The sequence below is a fragment of the Labeo rohita genome, chromosome 25 (genome assembly GCF_022985175.1).
Source record: "Labeo rohita strain BAU-BD-2019 chromosome 25, IGBB_LRoh.1.0, whole genome shotgun sequence".
Lineage (NCBI taxonomy): Eukaryota > Metazoa > Chordata > Actinopteri > Cypriniformes > Cyprinidae > Labeo > Labeo rohita.
This window is the reverse complement of record NC_066893.1, coordinates 3,713,458-3,739,117: the sequence shown is the minus strand read 5'-3', so window position 1 is coordinate 3,739,117 and position 25,660 is coordinate 3,713,458. Positions and strand designations below refer to the sequence as shown.

Genomic DNA, 25,660 nt, shown 5'->3' with positions numbered 1-25,660 from the left:
AATCTGTCAGTTTAATTTAGTTATAAATTGTAACATGACGACACATTCAGTCATCTGCTGTGTCTCAGTAAAGACTGCAGAACAGTGATCAACAGTCTTCAGGTGAATTATTTTAATATAAAGGGTCACTTTGCTTTGTCAGCACATGCTTCAGTGCTCTGAGAGTGTTTATAGTGCTGTGAGTTTAACACTTCATGACTGACACTGTTTATCACGATAATGGACACAACAACTGCAATGACATTCATCATCTTGATTTTGATCTAAGGAATGTATTTTCAAGGTGGGACATAATTATTATTATTAATTAATTAATTACTTTATTTTTCTTCAATTTCATGTATTTTAAATGTTCTACAGGACTAATGATTGTAATTCAGACTCCAACAGAAAAACTGCTCATGCAACACAGTCAGACACAACATTGATCAGTGAACAATGTAGGATTTAAATCAAACTTCGCTTATCAGTACATACATAAAACACGTGCATATACACCTAGAAATTACTCACATACACATGTATACTATTGGACATTCAATATATATATATATATATATATATATACAGGGGTTGGACAATGAAACTGAAACACTGGCCAATATAGTGTTGGAGGTTTCATGGCTATATTTATGCAGCCTGGTGGCCAGTCTTTACTGATCGCACATTCCACCAATAAGAGCAGAGTGTGAAGGTTGACTATGTGCACCCAATAGCTCAAACATTGTACCCTGAAGGTGGTGCCGTGTATTAGGATGATAATGCACCAATACACACAGCAAGACTGGTGACAAGAGTGATTTGATGAACATGAAAGTAAAGTTAAACATCTCCCATGGCCTGCACAGTCACCAGATCTGAATATTATTGAGCCACTTTGGGGTGTTTTGGAGGAGCGAGTCAGGAAATGTTTTCATACACCAACATCACATAGTGACCTGGCCACTGTTCTGCGAAAGGAATGGTTCAAAATCCTTCTGGCTACTGTGCAGGACTTGTATTTGTCATTCCCAAGATGAAATAATGCTGTATTGGCTGCAAAAGGAGGCCAAACGGCATACTAATTGTGGTCTAAACCCAGGTGTTTCAGTTTCACTGTCCAACCCCTGTATATATGAAATTTATGTGCATACTAATATGAAATCCAAACCAATACATCTTATGTTAGTAATAAATGCATATACACTTGTGAATAACTTGCGTATACATATAAACTTGACGCATGTGTACACCTATAGACACTCGCTTGTACCTATAAACTCGAGCCATGCATATACACCTACAACAACTCACGCACATACATATAAACTTACTGCATGCAGACACACCTATACATACTCCAACCTAGTCTCATAAAAATACGTACCTCTGGGTACTTTTCTGCAGCACCGTTTTTACGTACCTTACTGCATGTTTCGCAGCAGTTTCAAAGAGAAATGTCCCCTGAGTGGTGCTAAAACACAGGTTCAATACGTGAACCCTGGCATGTTTTTATTACGTTTATATAGGTACATATTGCTGTGTTTTTGTTACGTTGCTTCAGGTACGTTTTGCGGCGGTTCAGAGGTAAAGTATCTGGGATTGTCGCTAAACGGTAATGCTCTTATCGTGTTTAAAATATGCCCTGCGCCAATCCCAACCCTAAACCTACCTCATAGTGTTGGCAAATGCAAAAATAATATAAAAACAAATTTGTTGACACAAGTGTGCCAATCTTCCGTGTGCACATATTTGAACTGTTTTGTCAAACCGTAGTTACACAGGATTCATACCGGAGCGCTTCACCACTCAAATACATCTCCCTACTGCATGAGCTACTGAAAAAAATCTACCGGCTATGAAAAGCTTTATAGATATGAAGCTGGATATCTCCCAGCATATTAAAATTGTCATAACATAATATTCTTCAAGTAATTGTGCAGAAATTACACATTATTAATAGAAACTCTGTAAGTCATACTTTGTGTGAAAAGGAATAAAAGGTGTCTGAGTTTTACTGGCTCTAGTGTTCATTTCTTTTGGAAACTGCACTTATATTTACTTATTGGTACGTATTTCGTGTCTTGCGAAAAAGTGCCCCCAGGTCCTTTTTGCCATGAGACCAGATAGACATACTTGCATATACATTTCTTTCATGACAACTCTCGGAGGGATTGGCATGGTAATATACATGACAATGTAAATATATTTGGTCTTGGTGGAATAGATCTGCTATGCTGCTGCTGCCGCAGAGCAAGTACCGAGACTTGCTACTGCCAATACATCCACAATATGCCACTGTGAACATGTAAGAAATATTGCTGCTGCACATATAACATATATGAATAACCCCCATAGCATACATGAATCACCTCGTAGCAGATCTATACAGGTGGAGCTGGGGAAGGTGGAGGGTTTCTGAAGCATGCAGCAAACTGATACAGCTAGCACATATTTAGCTGAATATATTTTGCCAATATCTTGCCTTAGACAATATTTCCAATATGTACCGTACTATACGTACAGTACACAAGCATTTTACATATGTATATGCAACCACTTTATATTGACTTTTTTTTTTCAAAACCTCCTATACGATTCTGCTCGAAAAGTTAATATAATAATATTTTAATTAAAATTACTTTTAAAATAACACATTGTCAATCTGTAAAGCTTGTATTACTCATATAGTGATTTACTACAGTGAGTTTTTGCCAGTGCATCCTTTCATAGATGTACAGCACACAATTATTTAAATAAAAATGTACTGTACTGTAAGTCTGTCACACCCCTGTTGACTGTTTTGTGGTTTTTCCTCATGTATGCCCTTATTGGGTCTTTCCAGTTCCGTCTTCAATTATTAAGTCACTGTTTGATCATTCAGACCTGTCTTCCCCTGGGTCTTTGGTCTTTGTATTTAAGTTTGGTGGTGTTCCCCGTTTGGTTGTCGGTTATTATTGTTGTCACTCCGTTTAATTCAAAGTCTTTCCATGTCATTTTGTGTTGGATTCCCTGCTGTTCCTGTCCGTTCCTGTTCCTTGTTTGGATTATTTAATAAATGTGTATGTACCGGATCTCCTCGTCACTACTCCTCATTCCCTGCATGCGACACCGTAACAAAGTCCCATTTTTCATGCAAAATTGAACATACAGTAAGGGAAACACTGGAAGTAATGTCTAAGGTGAGATATTGGAAAAATATATTTAGTCAGTTTGCCCACTAGTTGTTTACTATAGCCCTGTAAACATTCATTTGAATGAATTATTGATCTTCGTTTTGTACTGTGAAGTAAATTTGCAGAGATAAAATGTCCTGAAACTTGATAACGTATTGTGTATGTGGATAGTGTAGGCCTAATGTAGGTAATCAAACTGTAAGTGGAATGAGAATATAAAAGCATATTAGCAGAGAACGTAAAACAATTTCTGAAGTCAGTTTATAACAGGTTATAATATAATATAATAATAGCTTTAGAAATTGTATTTATTTACTTATTTAGCTACCTAACGAAAAACATACCAGAAATTGTAAACATTGTGTAGAATAAGTGGGCTATCTATAGCAAAACACATTAAAAACAAACATCACGTACAAAGGGAGTTTTGGCACGGTTGCATACTGTCATGACCTTTGTAAAAAATACTTTTTTTTTAAAATATTTTTTAACCAACCAGTCATTTCTGCTCATGTGTTAATACCTCTCTCCCACCGTTTGTTTGTTTATACCACAGACTGGTTTACACTCTGTAACGAGGACTCTGGGAAGCATATAAGATCCATGTGCGAGCTTTATTGAACAGATCGTAGTCAAGACAGGCAGGGTCGATATCCAAACAAACAGTTACATACAAGGCAAAACAATATCGTAGTCCACAAAAACAGGCGCAGTCCATAAACCAGAGAGAGCAGTTCAAAAGTAACAAATAAACAAGGATATGAACCAAGACAAAACTATGGCAATGAAATGAGGCAAAACTGAGGCAAAACTGAGGCAAAAACAAAGACAAAAACTATGACTATAAAACAAAACCGTGGCAAATACAAAACCGAGCAATGAAAACAGGGAAACAACGCTTGGTAGAGTCCGCAATAGCAAAACAATACTTCGCAGCTTCCTGTTTAAAATAGCCTCCTTTTATTGCCACCAAACAGGAAGCTACCAATGAAGCAGCAGAGGGAGCAACAACAGTCAGTCAGTGGGTGAGGGCTCCCTCTGCCGGCCTGGCGTTACACACACTGAGCTGTTAGCTCGTGATATATGAATATACGGTATTATTAAATGAGCAAAGACAACTTAAAGTAAGGGTTCACATATTACTTTTAAGTCCTTATATTGCTCAGACTATCTGTTACTCAGTCACTGAAGTGCGTTAATGTTAAAATATCACTGTTATTTTACTGATATTTTTACATGAACAGAACAGTTTTACAAGGTTGTATTTGGGTACTTTCATGACGTTTTTAAAACGTCTTATTCCAATGTGCATATTACTTTATTTTAACACCTGAATAAAACGTCCCCCGAAAGTTGTAGTTTGGTCTGGTTTCATTTTCGTAGTAGACGAATGTGATATTATTAAATGAGCAAATACAACTGAAAGTAATTATTCACATACTACTTTTAAATACTTTTAAGAACTTAGTTTTTGCAAGGTTGTATTTGGGTACTTTTATGACGTTTTTAAAACGTTTTATTCCAACGTGCATATTACGTTATTTTAACACCTGAATAAAACGTCCTCCGAAAGTTGTAGTTTGGTCTGGTTTCATTTTCGTAGTGGACGAACGTGATATTAACGTTTTTTTGACTACTTAAAGAAAACGTTCCAGGTTGGTATTTTTACAACGTTTATAAAACGTTTTGTTTTGGTAACTTTTTTTTTTTTTTTTAAAAAAAAAACATTTTTAAAACGTTTTTAAAACGTTGTACTACAACATTACCTAATTGCAACCAAAATACAACGTTGTGAAAAGTTGTAAAAAACGTTTTGTGTTTGCTGGGCTGATATTGCGAATGGATTATACAGAAAGCGAGCAAGCTCGCGCACAAACTCCTGTTATAAATAATGACTCCAACTACACACTTCACAACGAATACGCAATCTCTATGCTTTGTTTGCTATAATGTGAGGAATTCCGAGCATGTAGAACTTGGTAAATCTGTGTAAACAAAACCTGGCTGTTCTTTGATGATACTTGGACTAACCTAATTCTGGCGAAATCTGATTGGCCATTGCGGTCAACAGACATGCCTGTGATTGGCTACAGTGCTCAACACGTTGCAAACAGAACCACTTGTAAATCGAAATCAGAGCACTCACTCATAGAAAAAAAAATTAAAAAATACACCAAGGAGGGTTTAAAAACAGCTCCTATTTTTAATTAATCGGATCTACTCGAAACACACAAATTATCCATTTGGATATTGTATCTTCCGCTGGATCTAATCTCTCCTCAAAATGCAAGCGTTCATCGTCATATTCTCCTTCTTCCGACAAAAGGCTGCATTCTTCCTCACTGTCCAGATTGGTCTGGGCAGCTTCCTTCCGTGCGTGGCGTGGCATCGTGATGAAAAGTCGATACAGTTTCTGATTTTTCTTTGCGTTCTTTTCGTTTTTTGGCGGCTAGCAAACTGTTTCCTCTTGTTCTTCTTCTTTGACGTTAATGTCGGATGGTAAACTAGCTTTGGTGCATATTCCGCCACCTAATGGGATGGAGTGTGAGGCATTGATAACAGGAGAAAATCTATATGAAGTGTTCAGATGCAAAACCAGCTGAAACCATCTGACGTCTTTCTTTAAAAAAAAAAAAAATGCATTTTTATCAAGTACCGGTACTTCTGATTGGGCTGAGGCTGGTATTTTAGCGGGTTTGAAGAAAAGTATTTGTATTATCGCCTTTTTGATCGAGATGGCTTTTAGCTGTTTTTTTATATTCTTATTCTCTCTCTCTCCTTTTTTTTTTTTTTTTTTTTTTTTTTTTTACAATTGATTAATACATACTCTGTGGTTTCTGGAAGTCCACAACAATTGCATTGACCAGAATCATGTTTCCCTATCATTTGAAGTGATTTGTTGAGGGTAGAATGACCAATTCTCAGATTATTTATTTATTTTTATGTATTTTTTTGTGTGTGACCAACCACACCAAAATGACCAAGCACCCACGACAAAACTGCTAAAAGTCTCAATTGACAATGTTAGTAAAGATCTTTATATACATATCACACAGTCCATGCATAATCAAATCAGATGTTTATTGATTACATTAATAGATTCTGCCATTTCATCCATTTCCTGTCCAATATTTTTAGTAGTTATTTTTTCCCAACTTTTTCAAAATATTGCCTTTTTGTTGGTCGTTCATTATTCTGCCCCTTTTAATGATGCCCAATATATCATTTTCAGTTGTTTACATCTTATTTCCAATTGTTTCCAACAGCATTTCTCTTCCTCTTGGTCTTCTTGTTCTTTTGAGTTTAATGGTGGTTGCCAAGCCAGCAGTGGTGCATTTAATCCCCCTACTGGGATGGAGCATGAAGTATTGCTGTAGAACAGATTATTATTATTATTATTATTTTTATTTTATTTTTATTTTTTTTGAAGGGTAAACTCTTATTTCCAACACATACGAGATGCAACTCTAACCTCTTTTGTGAGTGGAGTTCTTTATTATAACCAACATATTTATGCTAAACAGTTTCTTCATTTATTTGATCCAAAATACAGTAAAGGCAGTAATATTGGGAAATATTTGTACTATTTTAAATAACCACTTTCTATTTGAATACATTTTAAAATGGAATTGTCCAGTGTTTTCAAAGCTGAATTTTCAGCATCATTACTCCAGTTTTTATTACTCCATTTATTATTATTACTGAAAACAGTAATAATAGGTTTCTCTGATGAATAGGATGTTCAGAAGAACAGCATTATCTGAAATAGATACATTTTGTAACATAAATGTCTGTCATTACTTTTGAGCAATTTAAAGCATCCAAATTAAATAAATAAATAAATAAATAAATAAATAATGCCTCCAAGCTTTTGAATGTTAATAAAGCTTTTTATTTTAGATAAATGCTGATCTTTGAATCTTTTTATTAAAGAATCCTGAAAAGAAAAAAGACTCAACCGTTTTAAATATAGATAATAATAATAATAATAATAATAATAATAATAATCTTAAGCAGCAAATCAGCATATTAGAATGATTTCTTAAAGATCATTTGACACTGAAGACTGGAGTAATGAAAATTCAGCTTTGATCACAGAAATAAATTACATTTTAAAATATATTCAAATAGAAAGCAGTTATTTTAAATGCTGTATTTTGGATCAAATAAATGTAGGCTTAGTAAGAAGATAATTCTTTAAAAACATTAAAAATCTTGTTTGTTCAAAAACTTTTGACTGCTAGTGTTTATGGATCACTGATATAAATAGTTTACTTACCTTGAAATTTTTCAGTTAATTGGCATGTGGATGTTTAATGTATGAGGTTCCACTGTTGTAGTTTTCCTTCACTGAAGAACCCATTGTCTAAAAATAAGTATAAACACATTTAGTACACATTTAAAAACATGCAAATCTGTCATAGCTTTCTAAGACAAATGGCTGTAATTAGAGGCGATTCTAATATATGCATAACAATATTCAATATAAATAAACCATAAAAACACATTTAGTGTCATTACAATTAGTGCTCGCTTTCCAAACAACTGACGCTTGCCCTGTTTTGACCAGCAGGCGTCGCCGTTGTGTCACGAACGATTGGAAGCAGTGAATCATTTTGCGAAGCAATTCGTTTAATTGATTCGAAACTTTGAAAAGCTTCGTTTCTCCCATCACGTCTTTTTTTTGGGAGAACTGGATTCTTTTTACACTTTTCTAACAGAGAATTACTGAATTTGAGCGCATCTCTCTGAGCTGCCGCTGAGCTAACATTACATACTGGACCGACAAGTTGAATGGTCCGTGTGGCACGGTTTAAATGAACATTTAACATTAGCCATTTCCCATATATAATGTAAAATGTGATCATCATTAGTGCGAGCAAACAAACTGTAGTCAGAATACGTCTGGAACCCTCCATCAACTGTAAGATAATACTAAAAACCTCCAGGCAGTGATTTCAGTAACATGTATAAGTAGCCCTATGTACATTTCATCATACATTATTAACTTTAGGTTACTGCAATACATCTCTAAACAGTTTCACTACTTTCTGATGATTTTATTTACTTTATTACTGCTAGCGACGTAACTATGACATCTAATGTAACGTTAAGTTATTCATTTGCAATCCAGCTCATTATCTGCAGTAACGTTACTGACTAAAGGAAACTACAACTTTGTTAAAAAAAAACAACAACAAAAGTTCAATTTTGAAGTGCATTTCACGTTCTTCTTATAAGTATAATGTTATAAGAGTTATCAAACCCCTATTACTTACCTCATACTGATGCAGCAGCAGCTTCTTCTGTTGTCAGTCACTGTCGTCCATTAAAATTTGAACTGTAGCCGCGGGAACCAATTAAACCCAATGCTGGGTTATTATTAAAAACAACCCAACGATGTTTAAAAAAATATCCCAAAGTTTTAGAAAATAACCCAACAAAGTGACCCAATATGTGTAACCCATCTATTGGGTAAAAAAAAATAACCCATCTATTTTTACTGTGTGTGTTTGATTATGCAAAGGCGAACACAGAAGCTACAACAATCTATCACGCCACATTTTGGAGCACCAAAACGGTATTTATTGCTTGAATTTCCTAAGGAAATGGACAGAATTTGAAATCTGAGACTTTGTTTTTAATATCAAAGGTAACACAAAGCCTAGCCTATTGCTATTTATTGTAAGGAAGATGCACATGTACTGTCCATTCATCAAATGAAAACAGCATAGATCAAGAGATCAGTTGTGATTTAAAAATCGATATTGGTTCATTATAATGAGAATCCATTAAAATCGAGAAATATATATATACAGTATCTCACAAAAGCAGTACCCCTCACATAAGCAATTATTTTAGTATATTCTTCTCAAAGGACAATACTATAGAAATGAAACTTGGATATATTTTAAAGTAGTCAAAGTGCAGCTTGTATAGCAGTGTATATTTACTGTCCCCTAAAAATAGAGCCATTATTGACAAAACAGCTGGCAACAAAAATGACTACACCCTAAGGGAACTTGTCAAAACTGTGTCCATAGGTGCTCAATAGGGTTCAGGTCAGATCATCTTCACCTGCACCTTCCTCACCAAAGCAATTGTCATCTTGGTGATGTGTTTGTGGCCATTATCATGTTGGAAAACTGCCGTTCGGCCCAGTTTCTGAAGGGAAGGCATCATGTTCTGCTTCAGAAATGTACAGTACATAATGGGATAAATGTTTCCCTCAATGAACTGCAGCTCCCCAGTACCAGCAGCACTTATGCAGCCCCAGACCATGATGCTACCACCACCATGCTTGACTGTAGGAGAGAATTTAGGAGGACACAATTTTCTTGGTACTCCTCACCAGGGCATCACAACACATACTGGACACCATCTGAGCCAAACAAGTTTATCTTGGTCTGATCAGACCATAGGACATGGTTCCAGTAATTCATGCTCTTGGACAGGCTGTCTTCAGCAAACTGTTTGCGGGCTTTCTTGTAAGCCAGCTTCAGAAGAGGCCTCCTTCTCGGATGACGCCAATGCAAACTGACTTGTTGCGGTGTGCAGCCTATGGTCTGAGTACTGACAAGCGGACCTTCTACTTCTGCAACCTCTAAAGCAATTCTGGCAGCACTCATGCATCTGTTTTTTGAAGCCAGGTATTGCACCTGACGCACAGAACAAGCACTCAAGTTCGTCGACTCACCCTTGCGAGGCCTATTCCGAATGGAACCTGTCTTGGAAAACCTCTGTCTGACCCTGGCCACAGTACTGTAACTCAGTTTCAGGTTATTACTAAACCTCTTATAGCCTAGACCATCTTTGTGGAGAGCAACAATTCTAATTCTCAAATCTTCAGAGAGTTCTTTGCCATGAGGTGCCTTGCTGAACATCCAGTGGTCAGTATGAGAGAATTGTACTCAAAGTAGCAAATTTTAACTGCTCTAATACAAGATACACAACTTGTAATGTTCCTGTCAAGCAGACAAACACATGAACATGATGAATAGGACATGTTGCATGGTTAAATGACATAGTGCTGTTATCACTTAGGGTATTCTCACTTTTGTTGCCAGCTATTTTGTCAATAATGGCTGTATGTTGAATTATTTTTAGGGGACAGTAAATATACACTGCTATACAAGCTGCACATCAAAAATTAAAACGATGGGTAATAATAGATTATGACAGAGTTTTTACATGATTTTTAAATGATGGACAATGTTGAAGTCTAGCGCACCCACCATAATATCTAATATTTCATATTATATATATAAATATTACATGCGAATAGGAATATTTTTGCATGCTTACACAGTACAATAATTTCTAGTTTTATATAACCTATTTTTTGTGTGAACCATTGATTTCTTACAATGACTAAAATGAGTGTCTGGTTGCACATGAACTAACAGAGATCGACTAGCTAAAAATTTGGCTACCATAAAGGCCCTGATATACTTAAAATGAAATTGAAGAACAAAATCAGGCCAAGGCGAAGTTCGTTTGGAGTTCGTTCCGGCAATAAGCAAACTTTTTGGGAGAACTTTTTGGCTCCTTAACACCTTAGGGCTACCACTGGTCCATGGCCATTAAGCAGTCGGTGGGCGTGTTCTGAAATTCCCCCTTCTTTCGCTTTCCATGGAAGTCAGACAGGAGAACATCATCACCACCAAGTAGGGATGGGCGATACCACTTATTTTGTTTTCGATACGATACCAATACTTTTAAGGCCAGCATCATCAATACTGATACCGATATGATACTTCTAAACTTAACTTTTAAATTATTGCATTTATTAAATTACTAAGAGTAAAATATATGATACACCCTTAACTTTATAGGTGAAATGCATTTTAACATTTAATATGCCTTAATTGCAACTTAAATTATATTTATTTAATTATTTTTATTTATTTATTTTTTTTTACACATGGATAAATGTTTACTGTAGTGGTAACTACAAAACCTATAGTTGGAAATACTTAAGTTTCATAAGGGGCTGACAGGCTGTTGTACACATAAAATGCAACCTTTTTTATTCTAAAAACTAATGATTTATATTACCATCACTGCAAAATAGAACATTGTAACTTTAAACGTTAATTTAAATAAATGTAATTGCACAAATTATGTAGGCTACCATTTCAATTTGTTTATTGTGAAATGACTCCAACATAAGTTGTTTTTTTTTTTTTTTTTTTTTCTGTCCTCTGATAAGGATTCATCTGGGTTGCCATTCCCAAAAGCACCAATGCTTTCATATGATACTTTTGGAAAAGGCAGCCCTGTTTGAAAGGACTGTCTAAAGTGAGAGAACGCTGTCTGTGATTGATCAGTTCGGTCTCGCAACATTTGCAATCGTTCGCTAAATTTAACGTTAAACAAAATCACTGGTAAATAAAACACATCTTAGTATCGATATTTTTTACACGAGTATCGATACTTCCGATACTCGCTTCAGTATCCATATATAGATACTCTTCAGGAACGCCCATCACTACCACCAAGTTAGTGAAGTGACTAGCAGTAGCAAGATGAAAACACTGAAGTTTCTAATATCTGCGCTGATACAAATGTATCCGTACTTGTACAATCGCTCACGGAGAGACTTTAAAGATTCAGAGAAGACCGTTAAATCCTAAAAGAAATTGCAACGAAGCTTGGTTTCATCGACCCGGAGTTATGCAAAAAGCGACGTAGAGAAACATCCGAAACAAGGCTTTGAAATATGCCATACTGCCCTAATAAAAGCCAAATTTGAAACTTTTTACAGTACAAATCTTTTTATAGACCCTTGATCTTGACAAATTTTAGGCCATCAGCCCATTTTGTGTCATGGTTTCTCTGCCACCACAGAGAATGTGTTAAATTGGACAATAAGCCTTGATGTAAGCATATTAAAGGTACTACTCAGGTTTCTTTAATGCATAGTCTGTGGCAGCCAAGAAACCACACCGCCAAATGGGCTGTGGCACAATAGGTGGCTCAGAGTGCATCCTATGTTTAATGGTTTCTTGTACGCACATAAAACTATATTTTTTACTTTTGCAAACGTCCTTGAAGGTATGTAATACGGTACTAATATTACAGCGAAAACAAACCCCAAAAGCTTATAAACCTGCATTATTCATAAAAAAACAAACAAACAAACAAACAAACAAACACACCTTTAAGTCATATTTAATTAAGTCATATTTCACTGTCACTGAAGAATCGCTAAAACGCTGTCATGAAACTTCTACAATAAATTGTTAACTTAAATGTTTAGTTTACAATTAAAAAAACAAAAAAACAAACAAACAAACAAAAAAAAAAAACATAACATAAATATATCTAGGAACACGTTTTTACCTTTTCAGAGCGTACAGGACATCCATGGCGGTGACGGTCTTTCTCTTGGCGTGCTCAGTGTAGGTAACTGCATCACGGATCACGTTCTCCAAAAACACCATAACAACACCACGGGTCTTCTCATAGAGCAGACCGGAAATACGCTTGACACCGGCACGGCGAGCGAGACGACGAATAGTGGATTTGGTAATTCCCTGGATGTTATCACGCAAAACTTTGCGGTGACGCTTAGCACCTCTATTCCCGAGTCCTTTGCCGCCGCCTCTGCCTCTTCCGGACATGTTTAGTATTGTTCAATCGTCTATCACGTAGAATGAAACCTATAAATCTAAAACTGTTGGAGAAGGGCTTTATATTCGTTTACAGGACCTAGTTGAAACACATGAAGGCGGAGCTCTGCAACATTTTTTATGGCTCACTGTCTCTAAACATGATTACTTCCTTTGGTTATATAAACAACATAACAAAATAAACAATATAGCAGTGCAAATCACTGCCTATTTTTATGTTGTTAAATTATTTTGGAATACTCAGGTTGTGTTATTGTTATTATATTCAGTCAAACTTAAAACGTAGTTGCAAAACGCAAAACGTAGTTGACAATTACTGTGTTTTAAATAAAACAAGGAAAAGACAATACAAAACCATAAATGTCCTAAAGAACAGAATACAGCACTATAAAAGGAAGGGGAAAGGTACATCAGGGTCTTCTAATAATTTAAATTGCTTAAATAAACTAAATCTTTAAATTTACAATATAACCAAAAATCTTTTTGAAAACAAGAAAACAATGACTTTGTTTTAAGACCATTACACTCATGGACATAAAATTTCCTCAAAACGAAAATATTGTTTAGTAAAAACAGAAAATGTATGTCTTCTATTATTACACCAAAGTTATCCTTTTAAGAGACTTGAGAAATCAAATTAACTGTAATTGTATGTCACTCATATGTCTAAAAGGCTGTGGTGTTTAAGCAGAACAAACAAACAAATAAATAATAATAATAATAATAATAATAATAATAATAATAATAATAATAAATAAAAATACAAATTCAGTTGGTTCAGTGCAATTATTCATGTGCAATTATTGTGATCAATATTTAATCTTTGTCTAAAAAGTTCAGAGGGTGGGTAAATATAGTCAAAAATGGTGTATTTCCTTGGCTTTAGGAGGTATATAAAAAAGAAAGATACATGGTTCTTAAATTATTTATACTGGTCTTGGGGAAAAAAATAGTCACCTGATTTTGACAAATTTGATTTTGCAATATATCTTGAGTAAACAAAGTTGAAATTGTTTGGTAAATTACTCCTAATGAAGTCTTGACCATTTGTTTTTAAAGATGGCAAATTCAGAGCTTCAGTTATACTGGACATTGTAGTTCTAACCAACAGAACAAAAGGACAAGGACAAAAGTGTGATAGTGAGATGGAGATGTAAAACAATTAATGATTTTGAGCAAGCTCAGGCCAATCATTTGAAGCATTTATGAAACAAAATTTTTGGAAGAACAAAAATATCCACCCTGCTGGGGACAAATTAACAAAGATATGATTTTAATATAGTGGGTATATTGTCTTTGAAAACTTGTGTCCGTTTTAAAGTTCATCTGATAATACATATTACAGAGTTCCCTTTATTTTTCACCCCCTAACCTTTCATTCTTGAGAATAGAAATTATATTGTTTGTTTAATGCTGGTTATATAATAGTCATATTAAATATTTTAAATATACACATACATATGATCGACTGAGTTTCAGACACCATTGCCTTTTTACAGACATGAAGGAAATTACTACTATGTTAGACACATTTAGGCGGCTCTGAAAAGAGCCTTTAGGTTTAAAAGGAGAAGTGAGTTTAAGCGCGTTCTCCACGAATGCGGTGAGCTAGCTGAATGTCTTTGGGCATGATGGTCACTCTCTTGCCGTGGATGGCGCACAAATTGGTGTCTTCGAACAGACCGACCAAGTAACGCCGTGTTTCCACTACAGCGTCAGATTTGCGCTCAGTGTAGCCGGCAACGCTGCTTTTTTGAGTTGTTTTCTATGGGCAGTGAGTGCTCCAACGCCTTCTCCGGAACTTCTATAGGAAAGTTCCATAGGAATGAATGGAAAATGCTCTGCACCGCTCAGCTCGCTAGTGGAAATACAGCGATACGGCTAGACTCCTGCAGGGCCATGACAGCAGAGCTCTGAAATCTTGAGCGATTTCTCGGACCAGACGCTGGAAGGGCAGCTTGCGAATCAGGATCTCGGTGGATTTCTGGTAGCGACTGATCTCTCGCAAAGCCACAGTGCCTGGCCTGTAACGATGAGGCTTCTTGACGCCGCCGGTGGCCGCACTCTTACCCACATAGCAAATGTTCTCTGGCCCAGCTCTGAGCCACACAATCCCTTTTCCTTGGCCCAAGTAGCGCAAAGAATGACGGCCCTGAAGTGGCCCAGAACTGGATTAATGACAAGGGCCACACATGGGCCATAACCGGCCCGAATCTCAGCCAGTTAATCACTCTTAACTGGCCATGAACTGGGCCAAAACAGGTTTAATTGTTGGTACCAATTCTCAGCAACAAGTTAACCATATCAACACCACCCTTTAACCAGAAATCCCAAAACTGAGCCATAACCAAGCCTAATCTTACCCAAACCATGTGCACAAATAAGTCACAAGAAAATTCAATTCTCAAAATTAGTTTATTTAACAATAATGAACAAGCCAAAAGTAAAAAATAAAATAAAATATGACAGCTAGAATTGTGTAACTGTGTGAATGCAATTGTATTTAGTACATTCAAAGCATAACATCTTATTACCACTTAAAAAAGTGAAAGTAACACTGAAATTTAAACAAATTATAATGTAATTTTACTCTCAACAAACAGAGAGCATATTAAAGCAATTACTTAAAACAAACTAAAACACCAGAATGTTTGTATGTGTGAGGGAGAAAGTTATCCTATTTAGGACTGTCCTCAGGAAGTGAAGTACAACTCTGAAGCCCCTCTTTTCTCCTCAAGCGCTCTCTCCTTCCTCCAAGCTGAAGCCATCTTTGTATATTTGCTTCTATCTCCTGGGCCCAGTTTTTCAAAAGTAATCCACTAGGATTTTGGATAACGGATTGGATCAAATCTTGAAAATGGGTTTTTCAAAAGAAAAAAACGGATTACATAATCGGATTAGATCACATAATCCAATCTTGGTTTTGATCCGGATCAAACCTTTAGTTTGGGTTTTTCAGAACTTTTTTGTAGGATTTGGATCACTTTGATCCAAAAATCTGGATTAAACTGATCCCATCAGAAGGGTGGATTCAGTGTAGATTTCATGCCCAAAATGTAATGAAAACTTTAAAAATGTATCAAATAATACTATATTTGGATCATGCAGTATCTTACAAGATATCCTATTTATTCATAAGGTTTTAATTTTATTTGTTCATCCGTCAGGCTACAGTGATTAGGTAGGCTTTAACGTATTCAGCCTTTAAGTATAGGCCTACAGCAAAGTAGAAAGAGTTTGGCCTCATAAAATAATCCCCCAAACAGCTGTCAAAATTGACCAAAAACAATACATTTTATTCTGTCACTAATTGATATATATATTCATCACAATCGAAAATATTTTTGTTTTTAGAATATTTATTAGTGATGCATGCAATGATTACAGAATAACTAAAAAACGACCAACTGACACGGAACAACTGACTCTGACCAAACTGCAGCAAACCAAGGCCAGACTTGAGATCTGCCTCCTAAAGGCTACGCTCAGACAAGCTGGTCTCTCCACATCAGATGAGGAAGTCTGAAATTATTGTGGAGTATTTGACATTAAGTCTTTTTTTTTTAATTCAATACATCTATATTTGAAACTTGTTATAAATATCCTCAATGTACAATGTTTGTGTTGTAGGTCTCAGATGAGCGGACTGCTGGAAGAGGATGGGGTGGGGTTTTTCTTGTTTTTTGATTTTTTTAAATGTGTGTTTTTTCATTTCAAATAAAAATAAACTTATATTGACCCCACACTGGCTATTCTACTTGTTGCTCTTTACATATCTATAGTTCTACATTGTGATTTCCTATCCTGTTTGAGCACTGGTTATCCAGATTTGGTGATCCTGAAAAGTTCCTATCCGGATCAGATTGATCCAATCCGATGTTGCTTTGAAAAACTGGCTCAAAAGTAAGATGGATTACGTGATCACGGATCGCAAAAAAAAGGATTACTAAATCCGGATCAATTTTATCCGGATTAAACCTTTTGAAAAACCGGGCCCTGATCAGTGGCATGTTGTGTCAGACGATTTTTTCTCACAGCAGCTAAAAAACAAAATACAAAATTAATAATACAAAATTTAATACATATACAAACACTCATCCACCTACTATAAATAATTTTGGGTAACAATTTAAAATAAGGTTGCTTCAGTTACATTTTATACAGGAAATGAGTTCTTATATGGCACTATCGAATGCTCGTACTAACTAGCTTGTCAGAGTTTGACAACAGTATTTTGACAAACAAGACCATTTTAGCGAACAAAAACCTTAAAAATGTTGAGATATGAAAACTGTGGTGTAAACAGAGTAACCTATGCACTGTTTAAGTACTGATAATGTAACACATTCAAAGCATAACATCTTATTACCACCTCAAAAAAGTGCATTTAATTTTAAAACATACTGGTCTGTCTTAAACAACTGCTTACTTATTGCACTGGTTAATGTAAACTAACAATGAATTCGCTGTGACTTTTCCTATCATTTGAACAGCATTACACTGTTCCACACACAATGAAAGTACCGCGCCTCGAACCTTCCGCAGGCCGGTCTATCACCTGTACTGGCGTTCTTAAGGTCAAGGCAGCAGTGCCATTATTAGGCCACATTTGGGCCAAGTCCGTTTGCTATGTGGGTACGGGCGGCTTTGGAAGCGAGCTGCTTCCTCGGGGCTTTGCCACAGGTGGATTTGCGAGCGGTCTGCTTCGTTCTTGCCATTGTGTCGCGTTTTATTTTTACTTGCCATTGCTTTATTTTCAATACAGAATGATTGTTCTCTGTGTACAGCAACTTTTTAAACTCTACTACCGCGTTGGGCGAGGCGCCTACAGAGGCATTTGATTGGCTATTGTGTTTACGTCACAATTTGAGACGGCCAATGAAAATGCATTTCATGTTTTCGAACAACCAGCGGTAGGCTGCGTATCCCGCTCAAATGTGTCTATTCAGGAGGATCCCATTATTAGATCTTGAATGAAAACACACGAGGTAACAATGAAGTTGAGAATGTTGTTATAAATGTTTAAGACGTTTGCCTATCTTCATATTGTAATAAAACAGTGGGTTATTTATTTGACTATATTTTTAAAGAACAATTTTGTGCTGTTCCTTATGCTTAATTCTGTGTGCATATAACGCTCATTATGTTACGCATTGTTGGCGCAACTCGTATCCAGCGTAGACACCGCACAAGATATAATAAAAATGTAGCAAAAGTAACAAAACCATTAAGCCATTCATATTTGTATAGTAATTCAAATTGCTCTAATAGAAATAGTGGGCGGCTCTAAAAAGAGCCTTTGGGTATTTCACGTATTCATCAGACTGCAGCTCAGTTACTTGGTTTCGGCGGCCTTGTCAGTTTTCTTGGGCAGCAGCACACCACCCTGAGCGATGGTCACGCCACCCAGGAGTTTGTTCAGCTCTTCGTCATTGCGCACCACCAGCTGCAGGTGATGAGGGATGATACGGGTCTTCTTGTTGTCCCGAGCGGCGTTTCCAGCCAGCTCCAAGATCTCAGCAGTGAGATACTCGAGCACAGCGGCCAAATAAACGGGAGCACCAGCACCGACGCGCTCGGCATAGTTGCAGTGATGGGTCATTCTTGAACGATTCGTTCATTTTTAATGAATCTTTAATGTGACTCGGGACGAACGAGTCGCCTCGGGGAGTGATTCGTTCAGTCACGCCTTTTAACATCCTATTAGGTTCTGTACCGGAATTAGTTCAACTGTTTTAGAGTCGTTCGTTCACCTTATGGGGCTGTCACGTGATGAACGAACGACTCAAACCCGAAGACTCGAGAGATGAACTAATCAATTCTCTTTCCAGCTCAGACTGCGTTGGTTAAGCTAATTGGGCTGTCAGGTGATGAACAAACGACTCAAACCCGAAAACTTTTCAGATAAGAGGCGAAGTGAGCGAATCATAGACTAAAAACCCAGGTAAACAATGAATTAATATTTTGTTTCTTATAGCATTATAATTTTGTTTTGTTTGAAGTGTAATCAACGTTTGTGTAAGCAGTAGATGTGTTAGGGAAGTAACAGGTAACATTTTAATTATATTTTGCTAAAATGAACAAAATGAACGAAATGACTCGAAAAAAAAGATTTGTTCATTTTGCTGAATGAGACTCAAAGGTCCGAGTGGGTAAAATGATCCGAACTTCCTATCACTACATAGTTGCCTTTACAGAGAAGCCTGTGAACACAGCCGACGGGAAACTGAAGTCCTGCCCTGGATGAGCGGGTCTATAGCCTTTGCTCTGGCCTTACCACCGGTTTTGCCTCTTCCACTCATTATTGAATTGGGGTTGCTATTATTGCTTATTAACACAGAAATAATAAGCCTTGTAGCCTGACGATCAGTTTTTAAGAGAGTGTGCCCATCGTCTATTGGTCAGAGTCTGTCACAGCTGAAAACCAATCACTGCACGTCCCTCCAAAAACTCCAAACCCCTCCCATCTCTGACAGCCTCTTCATTGTTACCTGTTGTCCAAAAAAAAAAATTCACACACATTAATGTTTAAATGCATTTATATAAATCACAAATGATTGAATGCAAGCCTTGTGTAAACGTGATGAAAACATGTAATAAATGTAAACATCAATAAAACTAAGAACTTAGTGTTTTAAATGTTTCATTAAAAGTTACTGTTTCAGATATTTCAGATATTCAGAATGCAGATGTGAAGACAGTGTTATCAACAGACATCAACATACTGCACTGTGCTACTACTGAGATAGAAACATTTACTCCTAAAAAAAAAGCATTAAACTAAGATCACTAAAATGTTGCTCTTTAACTGTAGCAAGTGGGTGGCTCTTAAAAGAGCTGTTTTGTTTTGGGAAGAAACATACACATTTATTTCTTTTTGGGAGCCGCCTTTTAAGGTTTGGCTGCCTTAGGCTTCACTGTTTTGGGTTTGGCTGCCTTTGCCTTTTTGGGGCTCTTGGCTGCTTTCTTAGCGGCTGCTGGCTTTGCCTTTTTGGGGCTCTTGGTTGGTTTCTTAGCAACTGCAGGCTTTTTCGCCTTTTTGGGGCTCTTTGTCACCCTTTTTGCAGCGGAGGCTGCCGGTTTCTTTACCTTCTTGGGGGATTTCTTAGCGGTGGGTTTCTTGGCAGCAGACTTTTTTGCTTTCGCGGGGGTCTTCTTAGCTGGTTTCTTCTTGGTTTCGGCTTGCTTCTTGTTGAGCTTGAAGGAACCGGAGGCGCCAGTGCCTTTCGTCTGGACCAGGGTGCCACTGGCTACCAAACTTTTGACGGCAAGCTTGATGCAGGAGTTGTTCTTCTCCACATCGTAACCACCCGCAGAAAGAGCCTTCTTCAGGATGGCAAGGGACACGCCGCTTCTCTCCTTGGAGGCGGTCACGGTCTTGACGATGAGGTCCCTGGCGTTCGGGCCCGTTTTCTTGGGTTTAGACGCCGACTTCTTTTTGGGAGCTTTAGCCAGAGGAGCGGCGGCAGCTGGAGCAGTTTCAGCCATGTCTCGGAGCGGATACGTATCACACGTCAACAATCTGGATGTAATGAAGCGCTGGGCGGTGCTGCGGAACTTAACTACCACATGAGAACCGTGTAGACTCAATACTCAGCTCCACAAAGCGTCTGAGAGCCTCTGCAAGTGATTCTCCTTTTAAACACAAAGCAAAATATTTTATTTTACACTGTAAAAAGTAATACCTAAATCTAACTTATAAAAAGTGAGGCAAGTGGCTGCATTGGATGTTTTAAGTTGAGTCAACTTGCAGCCTTTTTTTTTTTTTTTTTTTTTTTTTTTTTCAACAAAAAAATATAAACAAAGTATAATAAACACTGTAACATTACTTAATACAAACACAACAAAATCAAGTTGAGTTAACTAATAGTTCTAGTATTACTCATTTAGATAAACCTACTTTTCATGGAACAGGTAACTTATGTATGGGTTGCTACAAGTAACCTGTACTCATTTTAATTAGGTTTTATGAAGTTTATGTTCTTAGTAAAATTAACCTAATCATATGTGAATAAGCATTTTAATTGAGTCCTACCTATAACCTCAGAAAAAAACCAAAAAAAAAAAAAAAAAAAAAACCCAAAATGGCTATATATTCTAAGCACTACACTGATTAACTTAGACTGTGTCAATAACAACTACAAATTCAATTCTAAATAATGAAGAAAAAGATGGGAAGATAGATTGAAGACAATAACATTTATTCAGTGTCAACCAGTGTCACTTTTAACAGGGACTACAAAACAGTCAATAAATGTGGCTGCACATGTACACAATAATATAAAACAAGCACTGTATACAGTAAGTGTATTTTCAACCTGTTCTGAACAGTAAAGTGAAATATCCAAACTGCCCAATCTGCAGTGTTTAGATAAAGGTACACTGTATCACACTGGAACTGCAATGTCAAAAATGATTACAGTATTTCTATATTTAGAATTATTTCTATATTTATACTATTATTTTTAAGAACTCCCAAATTGTGCAACACTGTTGAGTATTTACCTCATGAGGTAATAATCAGCACAGTCCAAAGTCGACATTAATTAAGGCACTGAATAATGATCCAAAAAAAAAAAAAAAAAAAAAAAAAAAAAAAAAAAAAAAAAAAGGAAGATAACCATGGTTATTGTACTGGTCAAATAAGTCTTAAGGTCAGAAACAAACAAACAACAACAAAAAAAAAAAAAAAAAACATTTGTAAGAATAATAATTTTAAATCAAAATACTGGTAAAGTTCAGAGACAAATATTTATATCACCATTAAGATTATCAAAATATCTGATTATGTTACAGTACGTTTAAGTTGGTATTTGGTAAACTCACCTACCAAAGTGATTGCATTTTTTCAAATGATGGCAAACGATGCCAGATGCCATTGAGAAATCATGTAAGACAACTTGGTCAGGAGATTTGCATGCTTGGATGATGGCTTAGGACGCATGGGTTCCAATCCCACAAAGAGCCTCTGATATATCTCAAAAGTATACACCAGTTTTGAGGGATACTTGAGGTCGAGGGCATAGGTAAGCCCAAACAGAAGGCATCATGCTTTCGACAGGTTTGGCACACCTCTGACCACGGGCTGTCCTGAGAGACGACAAAAAAAAAAAAAAAAAAAAAAAAAAAAAAAAAAAAGAATCAAGAGTTTGGTCAGACAAACAGGTAATGAGATGAATATAGCAGAAAGGTTGAATACAGAGAAGACCAAAAAAAAAAAAAAAAAAAAAAAAAAAAATTGTACTTTTGTTGCTAAAGGTGGTGGATACTAGACAAATACTGTGACTAGAGCATGTGACCAGAGTGAAGTCTACCATGACAATGCCATAGAGTGTGGGTACTATACTATCATGATCTACTGTAGCATGAGTGTTGTCTGCTTCAAAGGATGCATTACAATAAAACAATGTGATTGTACTTGCCTGTACCTGATTGGTCATCACATTACGGTTTATTAAGTTACAGAGCTTAAATATCTTTCAAGAGCAAATGTAATTACCCCATATCATCACAATATTAATACATACAGAAAAATAGACAAGTAGCTTTAAGCCCAATACATACGTGTTGGACACTGATAAGGTCTTCCAGTCTCTCCCCAATATACTCAATAAGGCATCTCAGGGCCACTTCTCTCCTTTCCACTGCCACAGATTCTCAGGAACTCTTCACAGATCTGTAAAGAGCAGTATCCTAGTTACATACCAAAAGTAATGTTTTTTCTGTGATTTAAACAACATGAAAGTTTTGGATACAAATTAGTTTTCAATCAAATGAAAATCATGGACTGTCAAGCAGTAAAGGAAGATATTCACTATATAGTTATCTTTAAGTATGAAAAAAAAAAAAAAAAATGCAAGAAAGAAATTTAATCTTTGGTCAAGTTTGTTGCCTTATGTTAGCCGTCTTCACAACTATCAGCCATTTACCATAACTGAGCAATGTGAAATTCAACAATGTAGCACAGCATAAAAGAAACAGTCTGATGGTGAAGAAAGTTTGAATTATAATTTGAAAAAGATACCGTTGACTTACTGCATACTGCACTGTATTTCTTAGCCATACCAGTAACGTTAGATGACAAAGAACTGGATTTTAGCTAGTCAACTTTTGAGTTGTTTACCTGGTTCAAAGAGGGCAGGCCATCTCTCTAGAAGATTTGCACATTTATATTTTAAGACTACTTTGGCTTTAATTTTAACAATAATATTACCTTTAACCGTTAGTTAGCGTTAACTTAAACTAATTTGACATTAAACGTTAAGGTAAAAGTCCTAGACAAAACACCTTAACATTAGTACTACGCTAGTTTAAGTTAACGCTAACTAACGATTAAAAGTGGTATACTTGGTTTTAAAAAAAAAAAAAAAAAAAAAAAAAAAAAAAAAAAAAAAAAAAAAAAAAAAACATAGTAGGCATGACTACAGCACTTATTTAATTTCAGATTAACAACACGGTCTCAACCACCTTTGTCTGCCTATCGCTGCCTACAAGACACTACTTCTGTCCAGCCAACTTAGCTTGTCATGTGTGCAGGATAGCTAGCAGTACAATTTGCACAATACCTTACCTCTCTAGTGGAGTAAGCGATTTCGCGTGACTTTACATCACAAATCATTCGGCTACATTGCTCAATTTACCGTGTTGATCAGTCTCTGTGATTCAGATCCGCTGCAGCGAACAAACAGTTGAAGTGCCGAGGAAGATGCTGAATCTGCCTGGGAAAGTCCCCGCCAATGAAAAACGTACAATAATTTTAAAATATTTACATTTGATGAACACACCTGCCACATCGACGGCAGCTCTAAAAAAATGTGTATGTCAACTCACTTTTATAACATTTCTTGAACACAACAACCACATAGAAATAACTACCCAAATAAATTGTAGTAGTTTTATTTAAAATATATAGTTATATAAAAACTGATATTTTAAGTAAAGATAAAGTATAATGGTACTTTTTAGTATAAAACAAATAAAATAAACTAGATTACAACTATTTAAAATATATAAAACCTACTTTGTGGGTGTAGTACTTTTTAGTGTATTTAAAGAGTTTAAATACAAATTGACAAATTCCATGGAAATCATAGGACTATACAAAAAAAAACAAAAAAACATTCGAGCTGATTAGCCCTAGCGACGCCCCTGCTTTAAAAAATCCTTAAAAAAACAGAACATATACAACACTTTTTGACACTGATGTTTAAGAATGTAGATTAGTCTTAGAGCTTATAAGATAATCATTCTTTTTTTTTTTTAATTCAAATGCATAAAAGTATAGATTAATCAAAGATGAATCCAAACACAAGACTGCTTAACCCTTGGCAAGCCCTTGGTTAAACTTTTTAAAACACTGTTTTAACAGACTGCTCACGAATTGCACAAAACTTGTCACTGTCTTAAAACAGTATTTTAGAAATAATTGGCGTTACTAAGAACGTGAAGTCTATACACATTGTAGTGCCAATTTTTGTTTGCCCAAGATGAAGGAAAAATAAAGAAGATAGATAGATAGATATAAACCCACATAATAAAACGCATTAAAAACAAAGGAAGCTCTTTAAATAAACATGAGTGGCTCTTAAAACAGCCTTTGGGGTACCTCAAGTCAAATCATGTTTTACTTGGAGCTGGTATACTTAGTCACGGCTTTTGTGCCCTCAGACACGGCGTGTTCGGCCAGCTCACCGGGCAGCAGCAGACGCACGGCGGTCTGGATTTCTCTAGATGTGATGGTGGAGCGCTTGTAGTGAGCGAGACGAGAAGCTTCACCGGCGATGCGCTCGAAGATGTCATTGACGAAAGAATTCATGATCCCCATCACCTTGGAAGAAATACCAGTGTCAGGATGAACATGCTTCAGTACTATATAGACGTAGATAACATAACTCTCTTTCCTAGACCTCTCGCACTTCTTTTCTCCTTTGCCGGCGGTTTTGGTGACGGTCTTCTTCGAGCCCTTCTTAGGCGCAGACTTTGCCGGTTCAGGTATGTTACCTTGTGACAAACAACGCAATAACACCGTCTCGGAAGTATGTACTGGCTATTTATTGAAAGCTCATGCTAATTTATGAGGGCTGGGTTCCTTTCCCTGATTGTATGTTTTTGCTCAATGAATGGAAGAAACATATTTCATTGGTTAGAATTGGAGTGACTAGACAGACAATTCCGCCAATCACAGGCTTCCAAATTTGAATGTTTCCCCTCGCCTCCCCAACACGCTTCTTTGGCTTGACTTTCCCGCTTAAAATGTCCGTGACGATTCAGTCACGAAGAATGAAAAACAAAACAAACAAAAAAAAAATCTTATATTGTTTTACACACTATTGTGCACAATACATTAACACGGATTTCAGTGAATATCAGAAATCAGTCAGTACACCACTAAACTCGAGTTTAAGACAAAAACGCTTTTATATGTCAGATCTTCTGGTGTGGCAGATCCAGCTTGACAAGACAGCACATATACAATGCTGCTTGAAAGTTTGTGAACCCTTTAGAATGTTTTACATTTTTGCATAAATATAACACAAAACATCATCAGATTTTCACACAAGTCCTAAAAGTTTACAAAGAGAACCCAATTAAACAAATGAGACCAAAAATATACTTTGTCATTTATTTACTGAGAAACGATCCAGTGTTAAAAAACTGTGAGTTGCAAAAGTATGTAAATCTTTGCTTTCAGTATCTGGTGTGAGCCGTTTTTTGAAGCAATAACAGCAGGTAACGTTTTTCGTAACCGCTGATCAGTCCTGCACAACATTGTAGAAATTTTACACATTCTTTAGTACAGAAACACTTGAGCCCTGTGATGTTGGTGGGTTTTCTCCTAATACCTGCTTGCTTCAGGTCCTTCCACAACAT

At 36.3% G+C, this 25,660-nt stretch overlaps 3 protein-coding genes, 1 long non-coding RNA gene and 1 pseudogene across 6 annotated transcripts; all 5 read right to left on the bottom strand.

Moving 5' to 3' along the window:
• Nucleotides 1-3,462: 3,462 nt before the first annotated feature.
• LOC127156206 (uncharacterized) lies at nucleotides 3,463-12,803 on the bottom strand. Its single transcript, XR_007825694.1, has 3 exons — nucleotides 12,501-12,803; nucleotides 7,435-7,521; nucleotides 3,463-6,526 (listed from the first exon to the last, which is right to left on the bottom strand). It is a non-coding gene; the product is annotated as an uncharacterized LOC127156206 (long non-coding RNA).
• Nucleotides 12,804-14,369: 1,566 nt separating this feature from the next.
• LOC127156885 (histone H3, embryonic-like) lies at nucleotides 14,370-17,517 on the bottom strand (annotated as a pseudogene).
• Nucleotides 17,518-18,125: 608 nt separating this feature from the next.
• LOC127156886 (histone H2A-like) lies at nucleotides 18,126-18,392 on the bottom strand. Its single transcript, XM_051100020.1, has one exon. It carries the CDS (start codon nucleotides 18,390-18,392, stop codon nucleotides 18,126-18,128), a length of 267 nt encoding a protein of 88 aa, XP_050955977.1.
• A 748-nt stretch (nucleotides 18,393-19,140) lies between these two features.
• Nucleotides 19,141-24,829, bottom strand: LOC127156883 (histone H1). 3 transcript variants are annotated; one of them, XM_051100018.1, is made up of 6 exons: nucleotides 24,697-24,829; nucleotides 23,431-24,617; nucleotides 22,355-22,466; nucleotides 21,617-21,880; nucleotides 19,880-20,425; nucleotides 19,141-19,281 (listed from the first exon to the last, which is right to left on the bottom strand). In XM_051100018.1, exons 5-6 carry the CDS (start codon nucleotides 20,276-20,278, stop codon nucleotides 19,219-19,221), a joined length of 462 nt encoding a protein of 153 aa, XP_050955975.1. In that variant the 5' UTR covers nucleotides 20,279-20,425; nucleotides 21,617-21,880; nucleotides 22,355-22,466; nucleotides 23,431-24,617; nucleotides 24,697-24,829; the 3' UTR covers nucleotides 19,141-19,218. The 3 variants fall into 3 exon arrangements, with proteins under 3 accessions (XP_050955975.1, XP_050955974.1, XP_050955973.1); XM_051100017.1 differs by having other exon boundaries at nucleotides 19,203-19,281; nucleotides 19,654-20,425; XM_051100016.1 differs by lacking the exon at nucleotides 19,141-19,281 and having other exon boundaries at nucleotides 19,469-20,425.
• LOC127156189 (histone H2B-like) lies at nucleotides 24,414-25,660 on the bottom strand. The gene is made up of 2 exons (XM_051098917.1): nucleotides 25,633-25,660; nucleotides 24,414-24,790 (listed from the first exon to the last, which is right to left on the bottom strand). The coding sequence occupies exons 1-2, from the start codon at nucleotides 25,658-25,660 to the stop codon at nucleotides 24,414-24,416; spliced, it is 405 nt and encodes a 134-aa protein (XP_050954874.1).

Excerpts from the sequence above, each read along its gene's own strand:
- LOC127156886 (XM_051100020.1), bottom strand. The coding sequence starts at position 18,392 with ATGACCCATCACTGCAACTATGCCGAGCGCGTCGGTGCTGGTGCTCCC.
- LOC127156883 (XM_051100017.1), bottom strand. The coding sequence starts at position 20,278 with ATGGCTGAAACTGCTCCAGCTGCCGCCGCTCCTCTGGCTAAAGCTCCC.
- LOC127156189 (XM_051098917.1), bottom strand. The coding sequence starts at position 25,660 with ATGTTGTGGAAGGACCTGAAGCAAGCAG. Across the intron at positions 24,791-25,632 it reads GAAGGACCTGAAGCAAGCAG|GTAACATACCTGAACCGGCA; the intron begins GTATTAGGAGAA and ends GTTTGTCACAAG.